The sequence below is a fragment of the Acartia tonsa genome, chromosome 3 (genome assembly GCF_053477335.1).
Source record: "Acartia tonsa isolate MP-2025a chromosome 3, ASM5347733v1, whole genome shotgun sequence".
Classification (NCBI taxonomy): domain Eukaryota; kingdom Metazoa; phylum Arthropoda; class Copepoda; order Calanoida; family Acartiidae; genus Acartia; species Acartia tonsa.
The window spans coordinates 1,049,798-1,066,960 of record NC_137262.1 but is presented as its reverse complement, the minus strand read 5'-3'; the positions used below and the strand labels follow the sequence as shown (position 1 = coordinate 1,066,960).

The following is a 17,163-nucleotide window of genomic DNA, read 5'->3' as shown; positions in this document are numbered from 1 at the left end:
TTTTAACAAAGTATTTGACAGAAATTTTTAAAACTTCATGAATTTAAAAATAAACAATTCTACTGTAATAAAAACCAATATTTTAGGCAAAAAGAGAAAAGTAGCCGAGCAATTACAGGCTAACAAGGATGACAACATCCATAAAAGCGAAGCTCTGAAACGGTATGACAGACGAACATTACTCTTGTAGAGTGTCAAAACCGAATGTACAAAATATAGATATACAAGTTATGACCAAATTATACGTAATTTTTTAGGACTTGATTATAGAGATGCTTTGCTTATAGTATTGTACCTTATTGTAATAGAAATCAGTACTCCAAAAATCAGATAAATCGAATGATTATATCACATAAAAAATCTGTTGTTAAAAAGCAGCTTGTTTCAAATTGACGTACGAACATTCTGGCAACAATTATAGAGTTCCTACGCTTTCTAAATTGTATCTAACCACTGCAGGAATCATCATGCAAACTTTGAAATCGATAGGACAATTCTTACAAGCCTAAATTAACGAAAAAAGCTATCCTAATTACAGAAAAGCTTCGCTTTTAAAAACAATTAATATGAAGAAAAATAAATATGATAATAAATAAATTCATGAAAAAGTTTATCAAAATTGAGGCACACTACATCTACATATAGAATATGCTTATTTCAAAATCCGCTAATAACAAAGAAAATATTGTCAATGTCCCGTACAGACAGATCTTAGTTGTAGAGCAGCTGCAATTCTAAATATTTCACAACCGAAAATCCTCCAGAAAACACTATTAGCCCTCCTCCTGGAGACACCTTTGAATAGACTGCTAAAGAAATCAGAGCTCCGCTCAATGTCAGAGAAAACCATATTTGTCGGAAGATACTCACGGAGACAGATTGAGAGAGAGAGAGAGAGAGAGAGAGAGAGAGAGAGAGAGAGAGAGAGAGAGAGAGAGAGAGAGAGAGAGAGAGAGAGAGAGAGAGAGAGAGAGAGAGAGAGAGAGAGAGAAGAGAGAAAGGGGGAGGGGCAATATATCTCTAAAGGTGAAAATTACTCCCAAACTTATATTGAACTAAGTATAATAACGTTTTCTTATTCGTTAGTCAACAATTTTGGGTACTTTTATTAAATTTTAATTGATTAAGTTGAGTTTGTGAACGTTTTGACTACTAATTAAAATCTGTAGAAGAGGTAATTTTGTGTATTATCATTGGGGATGTACATCAATTTATGGGCCATTGTCTTATCCCTTTAGATCCCATATATGTAATAGCCATATTATCAAAGGTTGAGTCAGACTTGGTCTTACCATAAAAATAACCCAATTTTGTGACTATTAAAAGAACAGATCTATATTATACATGTAGATACAGACAACTACCTCACTTCCTTTTATAACGTCCTTCTTCGTCTGCTTCAAAAATTTTTTCTGCTACTTGGCTGTGTTAATATAAGCGACACCATTGGTTGATTTTCAATGCACTAATAGAAAGGTTGCACAAGGTGGTTGCGATGGGGAGATACAGTTATTCTCCCTCCTAGTGTTTACTCTAATATTAAAAGTTGGAATTCAGTTTAGGTCAGGAATAAGGTATAACCAACAAGCAAAATAAATCTAAAATAATATTTGGGGGGCAAATGGAGAGGTCGTCAATGTTACGATGTGTTGCCCCCCAACGACAGCTGAAAAACAAGTATAGGTTTCGTGATTTTTTACGAATTAATTTCATTGTTGGTAGAAGCTGAGTTTAGGTGCAATTCTAAAGTAACCATCTGTAAGAAATAGATATGCATTTAAGATGTAAATAAATCCGAGAAAAAAATATAAAGCTCTAAAGTGCATTTAGTTAAGGTGACAAATACCCTTTAGTTTAAGAATGTACTAAAAGTAAACGACTAAAATAATTAATATCTTAAAGTTGAAATTAATTTATGTCTTTAAAATATCATTGTTTTGAAAGCTTATTGATAAACCTAAATTAAAATATTTGAAAAACTGCAATGTACACTTAACAGATGATGTGTACTATACAAAAATGGCCTATTATCGAACTTCATCTTAAGAACCTGTCAAAACGAAATAAGTCGTCCTATTAAAATATTTTATAAATAACAATTAAAGGTCTTATCCAGGCCGAATGACCCAAGTACGTAATGCTATTATAGCAGTCGGACTGCACTAGGTAATGCAATACCCATTAGACAGACACCCATCCTAATACATTTAAGTAGTAAGCTTTTTTTGTCTGTAGCGTAAAATCTCGCGAACCGCTGAATTGATATGATTCTCCTTTACAATGAAAATGGGTCCTACGACAAACGCAGGAGTCCCAAACGTCGGAGTGGACAAACGTCGGAGTGAACACTTAACCTAACCTAACCTATTATAGACCATCTTATAGTTTTTTTTTAAATAACTAACCCCTGCGGGGGGCTTATTTGTTCATTCATATCTTAATCTAACCTAATCTGTATAGAAATACTTAATAAAATTAATATTTTAACACTCCTGCGTTTGGGACTCCTGCGTTTGTCCTGGAACCTGAAAATGCTTATAGGTGCAATAGGTCTTCCCAAAAAAAGAAGACCCCTCCCAAAATAACTCATGTTTTTACTTTTTAAAAGTCAAATTGAAAATGGGTGAAGAGAGTTGAATTTTCTCTCCTAAATTTAGTGCCCCTAGAGGCTTCTAGGGGGCGTAGTTTCTAGTAACGTATAAGTTACGTGTTTGATGTTCTCCCCAACTACAAGCGGGCGTGGCTTAAAGCTAGAGTCGCAGTTTTAGGTGTATTTCAGTACCCTATGAAAAGATCTGAAAATAAAAAATTTAAAACGTTTCTAATTTTAAAATTGTGTATTTCATACATCCATTAAAAAAGTACAATATTATCTAAGCGTATTAGGTTTAATAAATCACATATTTTAATAAAATATTTTTAAAAATACAATAATAGTATGATAAAAGGTACATTCTTAGAAAATAGCAATTATCTAAAATATGATGAAGAAAAGGTTCAAATGTTTCTTGAAGTTTAAAATCAATCAACAAATATTTCTTAAAATTCATTGGTTGTTCTTCATAGTTTACCACAATATTCTTATTATAATTGTGGTACTAGCGGCTGCGTACCTAGCATTTAGGGGCACAGTATTCACAAGGGTATCAAGAGGGCAGTAAAATAGCCTAAAACCAGCTCGAGGTCTATAAGTTTATTTATCGAATAAGCAAGAATGCTTCAAATAAATATTTACCTTTTAAAAACGATATATTGGATATTATACTTGTACCCAAAGTTTTATAAAGTCGATCTTTTATTTGTAGGCTTAAAAATTTTGGGTACTTTTTATCAAATCTTGATTGGTTTGTCAATGTACAAATTTTAGGTCCAAACTTTTTCACCAATAATCTTATCTTTCATAGTCTTATTCCTTTTGGTCCATACTTAAAATGGTCTTTCCATTCACTGTTCTATAATATCTATAATACAAAGTAGCTTGATGTCTGTCTGTCCGTCCGTCCGTCTGAAGCTTAAGATCTCGGTAACCACTGAACCGATCGGATTCTACTCTTCAGGGTATATACCTATTGGTCCTGTGGTGGTTTTAAGCTTTTTTCTTGGGGGGTGGGACACCCTAACCCCCCAAAAAACAAAAAAATCCCCCCCAATTTTTTTTTGTTTTTTGCTGAAGATTTCCTTGGTCCTTTAACGAATTTCGCCTTAATTTTTTTATCACCTCTTATGGCAAAGCCCCTAGAGGCTAGGGGTGAAGCCGCTAGTGTATTATAATAAACTGTACACAAACTATTAAAAAAATGGTCTAATCTATAAATTTTAACATAAAATGAATATTTTATTTTGTTTATCCTTTATTTTTCAATTTTCAGTAAACTAGACCAGAATCCTTCAAAATATAAAATTCTGTCAAAATAGACAAAATATTATTAAAATAAAACTAATGAATTCTAGACCTATAGAATAATATTTTTAAAGAAGGTGTATCAACTTTTTTTTTATAGCTAGCCGGTTCTTTTAGTAAGTAGTAGATGTAAAATTTCTCATAGAATTCAGATATGCAATCGTTTTTTTTTTGTAGACCTCTTATTTTTTAAGTAATTTAAGTTTTTTAAAAAAATAATTAAGTCGGTTTTAAGGTACTAAAACGCAACAAAATAAAAGAAGAAAATGGCCAGTAAGAACAAAAATAGTAAGATCTTTAATTTGACACCTTACTTTTAAAATTCTGTTGAGTAATTATTGAAAAAATCTATTTTTTTAACCTCGGTTTAATAAAAACTTTAGACCTAAATATTTTCTCAAACAGACATAAAAAAACATGGGTTCATATATACCTTTAGAATCAGAAAAATATTACGAATCCATTGTAAGCAAAATTGAAAAAAAGTAAAAAAATATAAAAATGGCCAATTGTATTTTTTTGTTCTGGCAACACTGTCGTCTTCCCTTTTTTACCCCCTCTTTACCCCCTCTATACCCCCTTCCCATTTTTATACCCAATTCAAAAGTTAAGACGTTGCATGTACAATATAATATGATATTTTCATATAATTCCTTTTATTGTAGTTTATACACTATATTGTAAACTTTTTTTTTCAATTTTGCTTACAATGGATTCGTAATATTTTTCTGATTCTAAAGGTATATATGAACCCATATTTTTTTACTTGTGAAATGATAAAATTGAGTTCAAAGTTTTTATTCTCGTGGGTTTAAAAAAATCGATTTTTTCAATAATTACCTGACAGAATTGAAAAAGTAAGGTGTCAAATTAAAGATCTTACTATTTTTGTTCATAATGGCCATTTTCTTTCTTTTTTTTGTTGCATTTTAGTACCTTAAAATCGACTTAATTTTTTTTTTTTAAAACTTAAATTACTTAAAAAATAAGAGGTCTACAAAAAAAACCGATTGCATATCTGAATTCTATGAAAAATTTTACATCTACTACTTACTAAAAGGACCGGCTAGCTATAAAAAAAAAGTTGATACAACTTCTTTTGTATCATAACATTTCATTGGAAGCCAGATATTTGGCGACCTACACGAAGCTGGAGAAAATAATATGTTCAATAGGTAGTTATCGAAATCTTAAGCTACAGACAAAAAAAACCTTACTACTTTATAAAATAAGATAAGGCATTTAAGGAGGGATTAATCTTAATAACCCCTCCCTTTCTAACAATCCTTATAATAAAGTAACAGGATGTGTGTTAGTCTGTCTGTTTGTACCGAAGGATCTCGCTAACCGCTGAACCGATCGGGTTCTCCTTAACAGGGTAGCTTCTTTTATTTAATTTGGGGGAGGGTACCACCACCATCACAAGAGAAATCGCCTCTAGAAAAAATACCCCCCCCCCCAAAAAAATAGGAGGGGCCACATCCCCTCCCCCCCACCCTAAAAAAAATTAGGTTATCTAATTCAATTCCCCCCTCCTCAAGTGCCCCTAGAGGCCTCTAGGGGGCGTAGCCGCTAGTACTTAATTAAAAGTAACATGATGTATGTCTGAAAGTAGCTTAAGATCTCGCTAACCGCTGGACCGATATGACTCTCCTGTACAGCGAACCTTCTTATATGATGATGGTTACCCCCATGCTTTCCCCCCCCTTCCCCACACACAAAAAAAAAATATCTGAATCAATGTTTAAACTAAATACATGATATAAATATCTATTCAAAATCTTGCCAAAAAAAAATCAGATATAAAATAATTGAATGAATCAAATATAAATCTGTGAATTTGTATAAATATTGAGTATTAAGTACTTTAACGGAAATAAACTTTAATATAAAAATACATCCTCATATGAGAGGTATGAAAAACTTTTATAGTTTCAGAAAATTATGTAGTAATTACAAAAATAGAAATGAGAAAGGGAGAGGTCATTTTCTAGTAAATCCCGTAAAGGTGTGTGTTATAAGGCCTAAAAATAGTAGTAGAACGATAAGGTGCTCTAGATATATGTATTCCCTATTGAATAGAACAATAGGGAAATTTTTTTTTTTTTTTTATAACCGTACCTGGATTATCTAAAAAAAATACGAAATTTCTATCAAACGCTTTGTTTGGCTCAAACTGACAAAAATTAAAAAAAAATATAATTATAATAATAATGTTTTCTATAGGTACAAGGTAAAGGTTAAGAACAATCTATACCATTAAACAAAGGAAGAAGTCATTCTTTACAGGTTGATTTATTATAATTATATTTTTTTTTATTTGTGTCAGTTTGAGCCAAACAAAGCGTTTGATAGAAATTTCAGATATTCCAGGTACGGTTATCAAAAAAAAAAAAAAAAATTTCTTCCCTATTGTTATATTCAATAGGAAATACAAATATATAGAGCACCTTATCGTTCTACTACTATTTTTAGGCCTTATAACACACACCTTTACGGGATTTACTAGAAAATGACCTCTCCCATTATAAAACTATTTCAAAATTACTAGAACAAAGATTTTAGGTTAAATGAACAGTTTTTGGATGTAGTCCCTTTCGTGGCAACGCCCCTTAAGGGGCGTTTCTTCGTATTTTCACAGTAGCTTTTCTCCTATTTCTAGTCCCTACAGGGGGCACTAACCCTACGGGGCCAATTGCCTAACCTAACCTAAAATAACCTAAAGCCATAAAATAACCTAAATAACGAAAGCCATTTTAAAAATACGACGAATCGCCCCTTCAATCAAACCGTAAACTTCTTTTATTACCTTTACATATGTATGCTGTACAACAAAAATATTTAAAAGATATTAAGGATCATGGAAAGAAAACGAAGTTTCGAAGGGTTTCGTCGTATTTTTACAGTAGTTTTTCTTCTATTTCTAGCCCCTGCGGGGGGCTCTAGCCCTACGGGGCATATTTTCTAACCCTGTGGGGCAATCATTAACATTTACTTAACCTAACCTAACCTAAACTAACCTTTCAAAGTTACTGTGAATTTACTATGAAACCCGCAGCTTTGTTTTCTTTCCATGACCCGATACTTGTTCTTCTAGTGTATTGCAACAAGGTTGGTGTTCTTTGTATGAATTATACCCTTTTGAAGTAAAATATAGTAAAATAAAAAAGTTTAAGAAACATAAGGATCCTCAGGTAAAAGACAATGGACGATAAATAGATGTACACTCCCAATTATTACTAACAAAATTATCATGTTTGAATACTACAACCAAACAATATTTGTCACAAAATATTTTAAACCAACGAATGAGAAATTTAGTCTGTAAAACTTTGGGTACCTATTGAGAATAATGTTAGTCCAATGTGTCCTCTCCCTCCCAGAAGAGAATAGTTATTTCTCGCAACGTATTTATAAACAGCTTTCCGCGGATATAGAATGTACAACTATAAGATTAAACCAGTTTTTCTAGCCCCAAGGTGCTGAAGGCACGGGCTAAAAAAATGGTTTAATCTTATAATTGTACATTCTATATTTTAAAAAATTGTCTATGATTCAATAGGGAATACACATATTCAGGAATATTATATCATTCTACTACTGTTTTTAATTTTAAAACCCACATCTTTACGGAATTTAGCACATTAACCTATCTCCCCCTTGTATAAAAATATTGTTTAAAAATCACGTAAACAAAATTAATGACATAGTTAACATTATTTCATCAGTGTTTTTTTTCTAATTAAAATATTTTATTTGTCTCATAGATAACATTGTATCAATTCTTTATGGAATGTTTTGCCATTCTCATTTTAATCTTCCAATGGATAGCCAATCTTACCCCTAATTAATCAAAACTTGTTTCCAGAATCGTTCTATCGATTTAAAACTAAAGATGAGGATTCCTGTAATAATTAGGTACACCCTTCAACGTTTGATGTTTAAAAAAGCTAAAACATGTTTATTTTTTGCTTTTTGTAACAAAGGGGGGGGGGGGGGGGGAAATGTGGTGACTCGTCACACGATATACCAGCAATTTTATTTTGGGTGCTACTCCCTTAGTTTTAGAGATAATTGGATGAAATCTTTTGGGCTGGGTCACTAATTACCCCAACTATTGGTATCTTATAAAAAACGGCGGCGGGACCGCCGCTCCCGCCACCGTTTTCCGCCGCCACCAAAATTTTTTTTGCCGAATTAGGCAATTTGGAATCATTTGAGACCATGTTATTTTTTTCAAAATTTTTCCCCTTACAAGCAACCCTTCCCGCCGCCGTTTTCCGCCGCCACCAAAAAATTTTTTTTTATTGCATTTCTCGCCGAATTAATCAAATTCTCGTTTATCAAGGTATATTTAAATACAGTAATTTTCCTGTGATTTTGAAGATATTGAAACTAAATCTTTTTAGGTTGGTAAGTAAAAAATATTTGAATTAAGAAAACGGCGGCGGGACCGCCGCTCCCGCCGTTTTCCGCCGCCAACAAAAAAAATTTTTTTATTGCATTTCTCGCTGAATTAGGCAATTTGGAATCATTTGAGACCATGTTATTTTTTTCAAAAAATTTTCCCCTTACAAGCAACCCTGCAGGGGGACTTAGTCATTTTTTTCAAATTCTCGTTTATCAAGGTATATCTTAAATACAGTGCTACTCCTGTGCTTTTAAAGATATTGAAACAAAATCTTTTTAGGTTGGTAAGTTAAAAATATTTGAATTAAGAAAACGGCGGCGGGACCGCCGCTCCCGCCGTCCGCCGCCGTTTTCCGCCGCCACCAAAAAAAAAAATTTTATTGCATTTCTCGCCGCATTAGGCAATTTGAAATCATTTGGGACCATGTTATTTTTTTCAAAAAATTTTCCCCTTACAAGCAACCCTGCAGGGGGACTTTTTTCAAATTCTCGTTTATCAAGGTATATCTTAAATACAGTGCTACTCCTGTGCTTTTAAAGATATTGAAACAAAATCTTTTTAGGTAGGTCAGTAAAAAATATTTAAATAAAAAATGGCAGAGGTACCACCGCGGAAAACAGGTTCATCCTTGTAAAAAAAAGTTGATGCAAATATGTTTTATTTTTTAGATGAGCAGGGTGTCGAAAAAGAACAAAAGCGGCGGTCACTTTGCTTTTTTTTTGTTAATCTTTTTTACTTACCCACCCAACACCTTAAAAGATAAAAGATTATGTTTAAAAAAAAAAAAATTTTGGTGGCGGCGGAAAACAGCGGCGGACGGCGGGAGCGGCGTTGTCCCCCCGCAGGGATGCTTGTAAGGAGAAATTTTTTTGAAAAAAATAACATGGTCTCAAATGATTCCAAATTGCCTAATTCGGCGAGAAATGCAATAAAAAAATTTTTTTTGGTGGCGGCGGAAAACGGCGGCGGGCGGCGGGAGCGGCGGTCCCGCCGCCGTTTTTTTGAAAGATACCAATAGTTGGGGTAATTAGTGACCTAGCCCAAAAGATTTCATCCAATTATCTCTAAAACTAAGGGAGTAGCACCCAAAATAAAATTGCTGGTATGTCGTGTGACGAGTCACCACATTTTACCCCCCCCCCCCTTTTAACATGATTTATTTGTTTATATAGCAGCTTTACTTTTGAAATAGTGTTTGATTTCTATGAAGATCAGACACAATCTATAATACGAAGTAGAACGATGTCTGTCTGTTTGTAGCGAAGGATCTCGCTAACAGCTGAATCGATCGGATTCTCCTTTACAAGGTAGCTTCTCATAGGTCCCGGAATGTTTATAACTATTTTCCTAAGGGGTGGGACACCCTCAACCCCCTAAAAAATGAAATTTCCAACCCCCCAAAATTTTTTTCTTTCTTTTTAAAACTAAAATTAAAATAATGGAGTCGACTACCCCCTCCCCCCCCCCAAAAAAAAAATATTACCCCCCCCCCCAAATTTTTATTTTTCTTTTAAATAAATGTTAAGTCTAAAATTATAAGTGAGGCCATATTAAGAATCAAAAACAGACGTCTATTAAAGTTCGTTTCACAAAAGTCTTTTTTTTATCTAGGTTTTAAAGGATATTTTTTTTCTATAAAATACCAGAAGATAGGGTGGGTTACTTAAAGCCCACTTAAGATTTAAACCATTTTGCCAAAGATTCCAATTATCCTTATACTAAAGTAACAGGATGTCTGTGTATCTGTCTGTGTGTCTGTACCGAAGGATCTCGCTAACAGCTGAATCGATCGGGTTCTCCTTTACAGGGTAGCTTCTCAAATTTCCAACCCCCCAAAAAATTTTTTCTTTCGTTTCAAAACTAAAATTAAAATAATGGAGTCGACTACCACCTCCCCCCCCCCCAAAAAAAAATATTACCCCCCCCCCAAATTTTTCTTTTTCTTTTAGTCTAAAATTATAAGTGAGGCCATATTAAGAATCCAAAACAGACGTCTATTAAAGTTCGTTTTACAAATGTCTTTTTTTATCTAGGTTTTAAAGGATATCTTTTTTCTATAAAATACCAGAAGAGAGGGTGGGTTACTTAAAGTCCACTTGAGATTTAAACCATTTTGCCAAAGATTATTATGAGAAATAAAGTATCAATTACAAAACTAGAAATAGAACGCTAACATCAAATTGTAGCGAAGCCTTTTGATAAACAAGTATGGGAAAAAAAGCAATTTTAATACTAAGGTATCATATTAAATTATTTTGCTTTTTTATTTACCTAATTTGTCTTACCTATTTGATATTTGCTTTGTTTTTATAACAAATAACCTAATAAAACTCTTATTTTGTTAGGTACTTAAATAGAGGACTTTACGAGTAGATTCACTACAAAAAAGTTAAACATAATATAATTTAGTACATTTTTTTAAATACTCAGTTTTCTAGTACAAAGTCGTCTTGATAAAGTTTGCCGCCAATATTTTAATCTTCAATGAATTGTTGATATTGTTTGAATCCCGCGGCCACAGCTTTCCGGATGATTCCTTGCTTCCATATCTGCAAATAAATACAAGCAAGATTAGTCTTCATAAAAAATCCTGATGCATTTTCGACAACAACAAATTAAAAAGAGGTATTTTTTCGCATATTTTCCGTAAAGTTATGTATTACTGTGTGTGTGTGGGTGTGTGTAGCCATAGTTTCTTAGTGTTTGGACCTAAGTAAACGTGGAGAAGGACGAGACACTTTTGTATAGCCACTGGGGCTATCAAGCTCCACGCCCAAGTACATTATGCCTTGACCCGCTGTCTCAAGGGAGCTACTCTTTATTACCTCACCCTCGTCAAGTATGGCAGGTGTCCCAAATTAAGTCAACGTAGTGAATGACGCTCTCCGCAGAGGAGCTTGGTATAAGGGTTGTAAATATATATTATTTCGCAGCCGGCTGTAAAAAACACTTTCAAAGCCGAAAAAAGAAAAAAATATATGCTGACAGCTCTAGACCCCTTTTTACTAAAAATAAACTCCTAAAACCCTTTTTTCTTCCAAAATTAACCCCTACCTAAAAAACTCAGAATATATGTAATTTGGCTTCAAGTTAAATTTATCAATTTAATACTTGAGATAAATATTTTAATACAGAAAAAAATCACTAAACTTTCCAAATTGAAAATCAACTTAGATAGATAGATAGATAGATAGATAGATAGATAGATAGATAGATAGATAGATAGATAGATAGATAGATAGATAGATAGATAGATAGATAGATAGATAGATAGATAGATAGATAGATAGATAGATAGATAGATAGATAGATAGATAGATAGATAGATAGATAGATAGATAGATAGATAGATAGATAGATAGATAGATAGATAGATAGATAGATAGATAGATAGATAGATAGATAGATAGATAGATAGATAGATAGATAGATAGATAGATAGATAGATAGATAGATAGATAGATAGATAGATAGATAGATAGATAGATAGATAGATAGATAGATAGATAGATAGATAGATAGATAGATAGATAGATAGATAGATAGATAGATAGATAGATAGATAGATAGATAGATAGATAGATAGATAGATAGATAGAGATTTAGATAACACAAAGTTTGCTAGATTAATGCAATTGAATAACGTATATAGATTTAGTTTGTATGGCTACTATTTAAATAAAACCCAACACAGTAGAGTTGGTGTGCTACATTTCCTAAAAAATGGGTTTTTAAAAGCGAAGCTTTTCTATAATTATGGTCGGTCCGTCCGTACGTCCGTCCGTCCTTCATGGATAGCTTTTTTCGTTAATTTAGACATGTTAGAATTATCCTATCGATTTCAAATTTTGCATGGTGATTCCTTTAGTAGTTAAGTACGATTTAGAAAGCGTAGCAACTCTATAATCATTACCAAAATGTCCGTATGTCCATTTTAAACATGTTGATTTTTTACTTTTTTAAATAGCTTTTTTCGTTAATTTAGGCATGTTAGAATTGTCCTATCGATTTAAAATTTTGCATGGTGATTTCTGTAATAGTTAGGTACGAGTTAGAAAGCGTAGCAACTCTATAATCATTACTAGAATGTCTGTACGTCCATTTTAAACATGTTGATTTTTTTTTACATTTTAACAACAAATTTGTATGTGACCTAATTATCCGATTGGTCTGATTTTTGGTATACTGATTCCTGGGATAACAAAGTACAATATTATGAGCGAAGCAACTCTATAATCAAGTCCTAAAAATGTAAGTATTCCATAATCATTATCCTGTATCAAGCAGTTTTTCAACAAATTTACTTACAATTTTGCTTTGACTCTTATACATTCGCATTCTGATTATTCAGTTCTGACATTATACAAGTGTTAATGTCCGTTTGTCCTACCGTTTCAGAGCTTCGCTTTTATGGATGTTGTCATCCTTGTTGAATATTTGAATGATGGGTAGATATTTCAGGGATGGAAAGGACATTGGAATGTAAACTTCGTTGGTACTTAAAGCTTTCTAACTACTTTATCTTATTTGTTGACTAAAAAACATTGGGTACTTTTCTTGAATTTTTATTTGTTTGTTTCAAATTTTTCAACAATTGATGTAGAGATGGGGTAATTTAAATTTTAATTTATCGTTATTGAGAATGTTGATTATAAATACATCCTTCAATATATTATCCCTTAAGGTCCAAGAAATGTTTAATAGTTATTTCTCTCATCGTATCGTATCTCATCATTTCCGCGGATATAGAATGTACAATAATAAGATTAAAACCAGTTTTTTTAGCCCCGAGGTGCCGAAGGCACGGGCTATAAAAACTGGTTTTAATCTTATGATTGTACATTTTTATAATCGCAGGATGAGAACCGGTTCCTATCCACCGGATTCGATGAACATGGGAAACTTATTTATGACCCTCCGTCCCCTTTCAACTTTAAAGTGCTCCCTTTTTCAAAGCGAAGCTTTTCTACAATCAGGGTCGGTCCGTACGTACGTCTGAAACGGATAGATTTTTTCGTTATTTAGGCATGTTAGAATTGTCCTATCGGTTTAAAACTTTGCATGGTGATAACTGTAGTAGTTCGGTACGATTCATAAGCGTAGCAACTCTATAATGTCCATACGTTCATTTTAAACATGTTGATTTTTAACTTTTTTAACAACAAATGTTTATCAGATAAAATTATCCGATTGATCTAATTTTTTGGAATACTGATTCCTAAGACAACAAAATACAATGTTATAAGCGAAGCATCTCTATAATAAAGTCCTAAAAACGTAAGTATGTCCTTAAACTGATTTTTCAGTTCTGGCAACCTACAAGTGTTAATATTCGTTTGTCCTACCGTTTCAGAACTTCGCTTTATGGATGTTTTCATCCTTGTTACAATTGACTTTTAACAAAAAAAGTGAAGCCTTACTATAATTAGGGTCAGTACGTCCGTCCGTCCGAACTCCGTCTGGAACGGATAGCTTTTTTTGTTAATTTAGGCATTGTCTTATCGATTTATACAATTTATAAAGCATAGCTACTCTATAATCGTTACTAGAATGTCCGTACATATATTTTAACCATGCTGATTTTTAACTTTTTAAACAACTAATTTTATGTTATATAATTGTCCTTAAACATTATCCTGTATTTCAGCAGTATTTTAATAAATTTATTTGTAATTTTGATTCGTCTTATACCTTTACAATCTGATTATTCATTTCAAAACTCTAAAAATTTTAATGTTCGTTTGTCCAACCATTTCAGAGCTTCGCTTTTATGGATATTGTCATCCTTGTTTTTACAGAAAAGGAACTTTCAATAGCTAAGTGGGTGGGAGATATCTGACACCTTTTTCCCAACAAATGTTCCCTTGTTAAGTTTAACCAATTAATTATATTACTTTCAACACATATTTTCATTTTTCTAGAAATATAGATATTTTTTAAATCTGAAATGGCTAGATTTAAAAAAAAGTAAATATAAAAAAGACAGCCTTATCGATAGACAAATAGAGAGATAGAGGACAATTAAAGTGTTAAAAGATTAACAGACAGATAGATAGAAAGATGGATAGACTTTTGTGATGGGAGGGGGAATGTCTTAACCGCATAAACCCCTGAATAAGTTTCTGTGACCTATTTAAAGTCACCCTGAAAAATAAAGGAATATTATTTATAAAAAGATATATTGGGATATATTGGATTGGGTCAGGGGGGGGGTGGAAAGGGGGTAATCGTTATTTTTAGCTCGCTGCAAGTTTCATTTTATTAGAGAACACGAAAATCTGATGTAAAAGCCAAGTAATAATATGTCCATAGTAAGGCCGGCACTGGGCAGTTTCAATTTTAAATGTTTATAGTTAGAAGTCCCTTTAAAACTACAAAATTTTAAAGCAGTATGTTTATATAAAGTATATACAAAAAAAATATTTTTTATTGAACTTAAAAAAATTATAACCGGACATTACTGCACAAGAAATAGTTTTACTTAACCTAATACCAAATCATAAGGGTCCTAACCATTTTCAAACAGGCCTAAACTAATGATCCAGATGTTAGGACATACAGTCCCTATTTATCGAAAATGTTTGCTTTGACCATGTTTCATGGATCAAAAGTTAATAGTTGTTTAATATAATCTAGGCATTAGACTTTATATACCACCATCCTAATAGATTTTTAAAATCGAAGTTTTTCTATAATTAGGGTCGGTCCATCCTTCTGTACGTCCGTATCAGTTAGCTCTTTTTGTTCATTTAGACATTGTCCTACCGTTTTCAAACTTTGCATGATGATTCCTATGATAGTAAGATACGTAGCAACTCTATAATTGTTACTTGAAAGTCCGTACTTCCATTTAAAACATTCAGATATTTAATTCTTAAAAGCGAAACTTTTCAATAATTAGGTTAGGTCCGTCCGTCCGTACTCCCATTCGTAACCGTTAACTCTTTTCATTAATTTGCACAGGATAAAATTGGCCTATTGTTTTCAAACTTTGCATGATGATTACGATGATGATATAGTTAGGTACAATTCAGAAAGCACAGCAACTCTATAATGTTATCAGAATGTCTGTACGTACATTTATTTTTAAGTTTTTTGACTACAATATTTCATGTGATTTAATTATCCTATTCATCTGGTTTTTAGAATACTGATTCCTAGGACAACAAAATACATTGTTATAAGCGAAGCATCTCTTTAATCAAGTCCTAAAAATGTAAGTATGTCCTTAAGCATTATCCTGTATTTAAGCAATTTTTATTTCAATTTTGTTTATGCTTATACATTTACATTCTGCTTATACAGTTTTTGCACTTTACAAGTGATAACGTTCGTTTGTATTTCCTTTTAATTACAACATTTTTTTGTATGGTATCTTTATAATATTCATTTGATTTTTTTAATATTGATTCCTAGAACAACACATGCAATATTATAAGGATATAATGAATATAAGGATCTTCATAATTTTATCCTAAAATGTAAGAATTTCCTTAAACAGAATCCTGTATTTAAGTAGTTTTTCATCACATATATACAATCTATGTTCAGAATATAGTATTTTTATAGTATATTTTTTTAATCCATATAGTATATATAGTATATTTTTTAAAACTCATATAGTATGATATAGTATCGGACTTAGAATTATTAAGTAATACATAGTATATACATTATACATCATCAATAAAAACTCAAAGCATAGCTGTTATCAAAGCAATTTCACATATAAGGGGCTTACTCTGTGATTATTAGGCTAGGTATTAATGTGAGACTATAGGTTATTTATGATAAAAGTTTTCTTTTGGTTAGTATTTCACATAAATTTAATCATTTTTTGGATAGGTCTTAGGTTCAGGTGCTGCAGGTTATCTGGAAGGTGGTTTCTGGACAAGTAAAAAAATTTAAATTTCTGTTTGAAGAGTTAGAGATCAACTTATAAAACAAAATATGCATCTTTTTGGATGTTATTAACATAAATGAAGAAAAAATTAAAATAGGCCTCCAAGTTCTGTTCTTGCAGGCCTCCAGGTCCACTCGGGACAGGTTATAGATATTTTTTTATTTGAAGAGTTAGAGGCCGACTAATAAAACAGAATATGCATCTTTTTGAATGCTATTAACATATCTGAAGAAAATTTTTTAATTCAATTGGCCTCCAAGTTCTGGTTCTGTAGGTCTCCATGTCCAATCTGGACAAGTAAAAAATTCAAATTTCCTTTTAGGGGTGTATATTCTGCATGGGATCCCCGGCTCAGGGGGGGGGGGGAATAAAAAATATGTGGTTGGAGGGAAAAAAAATGTAAAAATTAAGAAAACTGAAAACATTTTTTCCATTTCCCCCCCTCCTTGGTGGAAAAAAACTAAAAAAATGTGTGGTAGGAGGGATAAAACAAATAAAATAGAGTTCTTTAAATATTTTTCCATTTTTCCATTAGAAAAAACAAGGGGGGAAAAAAATATAAAAATTTTTAGTCGGGGAAAAAAATAAATCTTGTGCAGAATATACACCCCTGTTTCTTTTTTGAATAGTTAGAGGTCAACTTATAAAAAAGAATATGCATCTTTTTGGATTAACATAACATAACTGAAGAAAAAAATTAAAATCGATCTCTAAGTTCTAGTCCTGCAGACTCTGGACAGGTAAAAATCAAACTTCCCTCAATTGAACAGTTAATTATATATTTAGCTTGTAGGCTTATATTTGGATGTTCTTTAAATATTTGAAGGAAAAAATAAAATTGGCCTTCATGTTTAGGAGCTGCAGGCCTCCAGGTGGACCTGTACAGTACACGAATAAAATAAAAATTTTAAATAAGGAGGTTTATTAAACAACATAAGCATCTTTATA

At 32.2% G+C, this 17,163-nt stretch overlaps 1 protein-coding gene across 3 annotated transcripts in view; it reads right to left on the bottom strand.

The window, feature by feature from the left end:
• Positions 1-2,818: 2,818 nt before the first annotated feature.
• Orc6 (Origin recognition complex subunit 6) overlaps positions 2,819-17,163 on the bottom strand; it is a 103,405-nt gene continuing 89,060 nt past the window's right edge. Inside the window, exons 9-10 of one of the 3 annotated variants that reach the window (XR_013877190.1) lie at positions 10,634-10,861; positions 2,819-3,113 (exon numbers count right to left, since the gene is read on the bottom strand). Coding sequence is in view for 1 of the 3 variants with exons in the window: in XM_080152229.1 (XP_080008355.1) it covers positions 10,787-10,861 (75 nt within the window). In the remaining 2 variants the exon portion in view is untranslated. Of the gene's footprint in view, positions 3,114-10,421; positions 10,862-17,163 lie in introns of those variants that run through there. The other 2 variants (XR_013877191.1, XM_080152229.1) reach the window with 2 other exon arrangements.